Source organism: Colobus angolensis, unplaced genomic scaffold, assembly GCF_000951035.1.
Source record: "Colobus angolensis palliatus isolate OR3802 unplaced genomic scaffold, Cang.pa_1.0 Scaffold452, whole genome shotgun sequence".
Taxonomy (NCBI): domain Eukaryota; kingdom Metazoa; phylum Chordata; class Mammalia; order Primates; family Cercopithecidae; genus Colobus; species Colobus angolensis.
The window spans coordinates 712,246-720,447 of NW_012117955.1; the positions used below are offsets into that span (position 1 = coordinate 712,246).

Consider the following 8,202-nt stretch of genomic DNA (forward strand, 5'->3'; position numbering starts at 1 on the left):
AAGCCCCACACCCAGCCATGGAAAGCATTCTGCTGGTTGTGGAAGAATTTTCCCTGCATAAAGTAGTCGAGATGCTTGAATCAAGTGGTAGAGAGAGAGGTCAGGTGAAAATATGGCAGATGAGGCAAAACTTCGTAGCCCAGTTCATTCAATTTTTGAAGCATTGGTTGTGACACAGGTGTTGTCGTGGAGAATTGGGCTATTTCTGTTGACGGGTGCTGGCAGCAGGCATTGCAGTTTTCAGTGCATCTCATTCATTTGCTGAGCATACTTGTCAGATGTAATGGTTTTGTGGGGATTCGGAAAGCTGTAGTGGCTCAGGCTGGATGCAGACTGCCTCTTTTTTGGTGCAAGTTTGGCTTTGGGAAGTGTTTTGGAGCTTTTTCTCAGTCCAGCCACTGAGGTCCAGTTTTTGTGTAAAATCTACTGTTCTTTTTTTCTTTTTTTTGAGACAGAGTCTTGCTCTGTCATCCAGGCTGGAGTGCAGTGGCGCGATCTTGGCTCACTGCAAGCTCCACCTCCTGGGTTCATGCCATTCTCCTGCCTCAGCCTCCCGAGTGGCTGCCCGGCTAATTTTTTGCATTTTTAGTAGAGATGGGGTTTCACCGTGTTAGCCAGGATGGTCTCGATCTCCTGACCTCATGATCCGCCCACATCGGCCTCCCAAAGTGCTGGGATTACAGGCATGAGCCCCCGTGCCCAGCTTAAAATCTACTTTTCATCGGATGTCATGATCCGATTGAGAAATGGTTTGTTGTTGCCTAGAATAGGAGAAAACACTTCAAAAAGACAGTTTTTAAAATTTTTGCTTAGCTCATGGGGCACCCACTTACTGAGCTTTTTCACCCTTCCAATTTGCTTCAAAAGCCGGACAACCATAGAATGGTTGATGTTGAGTTATTTGGCAACTTCTCATGTAGTTGTAAGAGGATCAGCTTCAATGATTGCTCTCAATTGGTTGTTGTCAACTTCTGGTGGCCGGGCAATATGCTCCTCATCTTCAAGGCTCTTTTTCCCTTTGCAAAACTTCTTGACCCACCACTGCACTGTATGCTTGTTAACAGTTCCTGGGCCAGATGTGTTGTTGATGTTATGAATTGTCTCCTCTGCTTTACGACCCATTTTGAACTTAGAAAATCACTTGAATTTGCTTTTTGTCTAACATCATTTTCATCGTCTAAAATAAGTATAAAATAAACAGCAAGTAATAAGTCATTAATAAAAAACAAAGTGACAAATGCACATTAAAATGATATGTAGCATAACTACATTCAAAAGAAAAAAGAACATAACCACATTTATTTAAGAATGTATTCCAGTATCAAGTGGCAAATTTCAACAATGCAAAAACTGCAATTACATTTGCAGCAACCTAATAAAAAGCTGTTTCATTTACCTGATTTTAGTCCTTAAGAGAAACTTCTGAGAGTTAAGTCCTGTAATAGAGTCCTCATATGAAGGTGGGAGCAAAGTTGATTCACCTAATATACCTGTCATAATTTTAAGTGTTACATAGCTGAGTTGAAGGATGAAGGTACAGGATGTCTTCATGTTGATAAAAATTCAATGTGTAATTTCCTTTCATGTACGTGTGCTTTCTTCTTTGAAGCTATAGATTAGCCTGACACTGTGATAGGGTAAATTTTCTGAACACCTTGTGTTTTCCCTAAACTCCGGTTACTCCTTGATTTGATGCTTGATTTGATGGCAGGGCACTCCAGCTCTGCCCCAGACTGGCATACCAACAGAAGCTTTGGTGAAGGGGTCCATTTCTAGAATGCCCATTGAAGACAGCAGTCCTGAGAAAGGCAGAGAGGAAGCTGCATCCAAAGGCCATGTTATTTATGAAGGCAAAAGTGGACATATCTTGTCATATGATAGTAAGTATTGTATGTATGTACCAAAACCAGTGTTACAATATAGGCTTGGGTTTTCCCACATTTCTGCTATCTGGAAATCAGTTTATTTTTGCTGAGCCTATGTTTTCTCTCAGTAAAAGGGATTAGTAATACTTGTCTCATGAGAATTTTGTGAATATCAGCTCAGTCAATGAAAAGTAATTAACAACGCAGAGCTCATATTAAATGTCCCATAGGTGGTAGCTAAGATTATCGACTGTGGTCAGTTTAGCTTAGGTAAAGAGCCTTTGTTGAACTTTAATAGAATACTTTTATTTTGAAGAGATTCATGTTTTATGATTTAAGAATTAGAGGGTAGATAATACTCTGATAATCTTGATAAGAATATTAAATACTCCTTAATAAAACTATTTTAATGTCTATGTACATTTTTTAGATGTATTCTTAAGTTATATTTTCTCAGTAGTAGTATTTTATAAGAATGACTCAAATGTGATAGAAATATTAGCCAAAGTTTTGACTGAGTTTGAGTTCTTATTTGCACCTGACTCTGTGACGTTGGAGTAGTCATTAGCTATGCTTTTTCTCTTCCAATACAAAGAAATAAAGTATGTGTGTACATAGTGCCAAATGCTGTAAAATGCTTGATAGCATTCTTATTTCCCTCTGCTTTACATGTCTGGCATATTTTGATTAACATTTTGTTTTTGGGGTTAAGAAATTAATAATTAATGTATGTTGTCCAAACCAGAAGTCTATACACCACATCCACCAAATCACTAAGCCATTTCTGTTCATTTTCCTAAAGTGTCTAGAATCCATCCATTACTCTGTATTCACCACTCTTACCATCATCTTTAACCCAGCAGCCACCTAACTCATCTCCCTACCTTCAGTCTCACCCATATTCAAAGTGTGTACCACATCACTCCTTGATTGATTTTTCCATCACCCTTGAGATAACTGCAAGCCCCTACCTTAGCTTTATCACCCCTCCAGGAGCTGCTTCCAGCATAACTCTTCAGATTTTTCCTTTCTCACTTCTGTGTTTACCTCCCCTATACTCTTCCTCCCAACTCCACTCTACACATTAGCCAGTTACCAAGCTTACATTCTTTTAATGTACCATTCTCTGTCTCACCTTGGGGTCTTTGTGTTCACTGTTCATTCTGCCCGTACTTTCTCCTCCTCTTACCTTTGACTTGAACAACTCTTACTCATCTTTCATTCTCAGCTTACACATTGCTTCCTCTAAGCTGGCTTATCTGAACCTGGAGGTGTTAGGTTTCTCTCCTAGCATTTTCATAGCACATCCTACTTCTCCTTTCATAGGTTATTGCACAACATAATCTGTACCTACTACTATTGGGTATGTTTCATGCAGAAAGGGACTTAATTTGTTAATCTTATCTGCAAGCCTAGCTTATGCCTAGCACACAGTAGGCATCAATAAACGTATTTGAATGAATGAAAATATTTTTATGAATCATCCACACAGATTTTATTGTAGGTTAAGACAAGTTTTTATATTATTATTTTTATAAGATAGACTATGAAATTAACCTATTTACTGTACATTGTATACCATGTGCTCTGTCTGAGCAAGTCTTGTTTGTGTATTCTGTAGATATTAAGAATGCCCGAGAAGGGACTAGGAGTCCAAGAACAGCTCATGAAATCAGTTTAAAGAGAAGCTATGAATCAGTGGAAGGAAATATAAAGCAAGGGATGTCAATGAGGGAGTCTCCTGTATCAGCACCGTTAGAGGGTAAAGCACTGTTTTCACAATGTTATTTTGATACATGTAATTTTATATAGTAAGTTTGCATTGTTGAATTAAGTTGTATGCAGTTTTTATCATTTCCACCTGAAATGTATATTTATATTAACTTTGTATATACATAAAGTGGCACATAACAATGGAAGGAGGTAAAAATTAAGCATAATTGGTCATAGGTTACTATTAGAATGTTCATATTTGAATGCTCTTACAATTTCCAGATTATTCCTGTTTCAGCTAAGTGAGTTAAAAAAGGTAAAATTTGTTATGAGAACTTCTTTTTGAATTGTGAGACGGATAAAGAGGTGTAATGGGTAAAGACGTGAATTTAAATTTCAGTTTCACCCTTCCCTGGTGAATTCCTCTGAGCCTGTTTCTTCCTCTGTAAAGTAAGGGATTGTACCTAACACTGTCTGAGGTTTGGAGGCAGGCGTCTGAACTGGTGCTGCTCATGTGATAATGCCTTCAGTACACGATCAGTAGGATTTTGTTCTGTTAATGGCCCACTTTGTTTAAATGTTAACCTGCCTCAACCAATTTTAAGCTAGATGAAATACTAAAAGCAGGGTAAGTCCTGTGTAATTCTCTAAGAGCTGTATTTTTCTCTGTTAAAAAAACACACACACACACTTTTACTGTAAATGTGTGTGGTTATTTCTAACCCTTGATTTATATTTATTAGCAACAATAATGTGAAACTTCTTAGGAGGTTATTTACAACTCTTTCGTTTCAATTTGCATGCTTCATTTAATACATTTTCCCTATTTTTATGGTATCTGTATTTCCCGTTTTCCCTTTATCACAAGTATATTTCAAAACTAAGCAATGGTTTCCAATCCTGTATCTTCTTTCCTCTTGATAAAGAAGTGTTGGGATTTTAGCTTTAATTTGAAGGTATCTTTCCTTTTTAACCTTTCATTAAATGCCTTTGGTGGCCATTTTTTGTTTAGGAAAATATTTACAAAGGACTGTGTGATGTCATATTAGGTACTTCTGGAAAGTTCACAAACTTAAATTGACATTCCTTCCTTCATAGAGCATTTATCAAAAACATAAACTTTAAGAACAGCATTCAGTATATGTTAGTTGACGTATACATTGTGTTGAATAATTGCTTTCTTGTTTTGGAAGGGCTGATATGCCGAGCATTACCCAGGGGGAGTCCTCATTCTGACCTCAAAGAAAGGACTGTATTGTCTGGCTCCATAATGCAGGGTAAACTTTCTGCTTGTTTTGCATTTTTATTTATAATTGCCTTCCTGGCAAAATAGTTTGACATTAATTTACAGTGTATTTCTGCTTTTCAAGATATTTTCCCTTTTGAAATATTAAAGTCTTGGTTATTACTTTTCTGCCTCTGAGCTACATAATTTATTGGAAGATGATAGTTGCTTAGTCTTTTAATATAGAGATATCTTTATTATGCAAGAACCATTCTGTGACTATTATGCATGATGTATTAATATTATATCTCGAGCAACCCTAAAGAAATGATTGATGAATACTGATTAAAGGATCTACTGTAAATAGAAAATTAATTAGAAACTACAAGATATCAAGGCATTATTTTAAATTATGTTAAAATATGTGTAACAAAATTTACCATTTTAACCATTTTTAAATGCACAGTTCCATGGCATTGTTGTGCAACCATCAGCTTTATTTTAATGTTTCCTGAACTCTTTTTCAAGGGACACCAAGAGCAACAACTGAAAGCTTTGAAGATGGCCTGAAATATCCCAAACAAATTAAAAGGGAAAGTCCTCCCATACGAGCGTTTGAGGGTGCCATTACCAAAGGAAAACCATATGATGGCATCACCACCATCAAAGAAATGGGGCGTTCCATTCATGAGATTCCAAGGCAAGATATTTTAACTCAGGAAAGTCGGAAAACTCCAGAAGTGGTCCAGAGCACAAGGCCGATAATTGAGGGTTCCATTTCCCAGGTAACTAAGTTTTGGCTCTTTTTGTCAGTAACTGATATTTATGGAACATTTTAAAAAGTGTGACTTAATAATTGTAAGTGGTTCTTATGATGATGTCAGACCTCCTGGAAGTAAACGTGAAAGTTTCCTGTACCTTTTTTTTTTTTTTTTTTTTTTGGCTCTGTGGACCAGGCTGGAGTGCAGTGGTATGATCATAGCTCACTGTAGCCTTAACTTCCTGGGCTCAAGCAGTCCTCCCACCTCAGCCTTCCAAGTAGCTAGGACTACAGGCATGTACCACCACACCCCGAATTTTTGTATTTTTGTAGAGACAGGGCTTTGCCATGTTGCCAAGGCTGGTCTTGAACTCTGATCTCAAGTGATCTGCCCACCTCAGCATCTCAAAGTGCTGGGATCACAGGCGTGAGCCACCGCACTTGGCCTTTGTGTAATGGCACTATCTCGGCTCACTGCAACCTCTCCCTCCCGGGTTCAAGCGATTCTCCTGCCCTAGCCTCCCGGGTAGCTGAGATTATAGGTGCCCGCCACCACACCCGGCTAATTTTGTATTTTTAGTAGAGATGGAGTTTCTCCGCGTTGGTCAGGCTGGTCTCGAACTCCCGACCTCAGGTGATCTGCCCACTTCAGCCTCCCAAAGTGCTGAGATTATAGGTGTGAGCCATGGCGCCAGGCCTTGTGTACTTCTTATCATCAAGTTTTCTTGTGTCCATAGCATGGAGTGTGGAATGTGGGAAAGTATGCAGCTTGGAATCAGTGGGATTGCGACTGAGATGCCCAACAGACAAAAAAAAGGTCACCACAGTGAACTGTAACTGCCATGGGCCAGACATAGACCTGAGATAGAAAAGTAGCCAGATGACTTTGCCACCTGTAATGTTTGTGTCTTTCCCTTTAGGGCACACCAATAAAATTTGACAACAACTCAGGTCAATCTGCCATCAAACACAATGTCAAATCCTTAATCACGGGGCCTAGCAAACTATCCCGTGGAATGCCTCCGCTGGAAATTGTGCCAGAGAACATAAAAGTGGTAGAACGGGGAAAATATGAGGATGTGAAAGCAGGCGAACCCGTGCGTTCCCGGCACACGTCAGTGGTAAGCTCTGGCCCCTCCGTTCTTAGGTCCACACTGCATGAAGCTCCCAAAGCACAACTGAGCCCTGGGGTTTACGATGACACCAGTGCACGGAGGACTCCTGTGAGTTATCAAAACACCATGTCCAGAGGCTCACCCATGATGAACAGAACTTCTGATGGTATGTTACTTTTGCTGCTTGGTCTGATCCTTTTTATTGCATTAAAAAAACAAAACAAAACAAAAAAGCCTTTGTCAAGTAGTAAATATCAAATTGTTAGCTTTAGAGTATCCCAAGATCTGCAGGTCATGCTTGATTCTAGAAGTATGGAAGGCTACTAATTTAAAAGTAGGCATAATTTAAGTAAAATACCTAATATTTAAATCAAGTGCAGATTACGACACAGTCCAGAAATGCTGTAGAGTAAGTATATTTTTAGAGTGGATTTTCGGCCAATTGCATAAGGTTTTCTGGAAGTCAGTTTTCACATTGTTCCTTCAGTGGCAGTGTGGTGTGAAAGCTGAAAGTAGCCTCTGGAACAAGACTGCATAAGCTTGAATTAACATTCTTACTGCATAAACTCAGATGAGTTACTTAGCTTTTTTGTAGCTTAGTTTCCTGATCTGTAAAATCATAATGTAACATTAAGACTTACCTCTCTAGATTATTATGAAGATCAAATAAGGTAGTACATGTAAAGAACTTAGAATGGTGCTGAGTATTTACGAAGGGCTCGATGAATGTGAATTAAACTGTTGGTGTTACTGTCGTTATCATTGTTATCACTGTAACCCAATGCTGCTGGCAGCTACATCAGTTGAGAAGTGATTTTTACCAAGTGGTCCCTGAATCAACCTGAGGCCCTTAAAAATGCATCCACCTACCATTTTTTATTATAATACAAATTTATTGATGGCTCACATGCTACATCCTGGGCTGGGCACTGTGAGCTGTAGAAGATTGTTTTGGCAGGTGTGAGAGGCATAGCACAGAGTGAGGAGAAGGGGAAGTCCTTGTTAGGGATAGGGGGGTGAGTCCAAATGCTTGTAGCTTTAGTTCTGATAGAGAGTTGCCCTGCAGAGGGAAGGGCACTACATGTTTGAGCACATTGGGACTTGGAAGGGGATGTGACAAACCAGTGTGATTTCTTTCTTTGGGCAGGCAGATTTGTTTGTGGTAAAGTTTATAGTATCAAAATAGTAGTAATTAGATGTAATGGTTACACACCATCATGCTTGCACTTAATGCCACTGTGAATTGTACCCTTTAAAATGGCTAAAATTATAAATTTTATGTTATGTATATTTCACCACAGTTAAGAAAATTGAGGGTGGCTGGGTGCGGTGGCTCACACCTGTAATCCCAGCACTTTGGGAGGCCGTGGTAAAACCCTGTCTCTACTAAAAATACAAAAAAAATTAGCCCGGCATGGTGGCGTGCTCCTGTAGTCCCAGTTACTTGGGAGGCTGAGGCAGGAGAATTGCTTGAACCCAGGAGGTAGAGACTGCAGTGAGCCGAGATCACGCCACTGCACTCCA

At 39.2% G+C, this 8,202-nt stretch overlaps 1 protein-coding gene across 2 annotated transcripts in view; it reads left to right on the forward strand.

The window, feature by feature from the left end:
* The window catches only part of NCOR1 (nuclear receptor corepressor 1), a 190,811-nt gene that overhangs the window by 140,266 nt on the left and 42,343 nt on the right, over positions 1-8,202 (forward strand). For both annotated transcript variants that reach the window (XM_011957971.1, XM_011957970.1), the window contains 5 exons: positions 1,712-1,880; positions 3,487-3,627; positions 4,772-4,855; positions 5,332-5,588; positions 6,484-6,844. In XM_011957971.1, the coding sequence (XP_011813361.1) occupies positions 1,712-1,880; positions 3,487-3,627; positions 4,772-4,855; positions 5,332-5,588; positions 6,484-6,844 (1,012 nt within the window). The remainder of the gene's footprint in view (positions 1-1,711; positions 1,881-3,486; positions 3,628-4,771; positions 4,856-5,331; positions 5,589-6,483; positions 6,845-8,202) is intronic.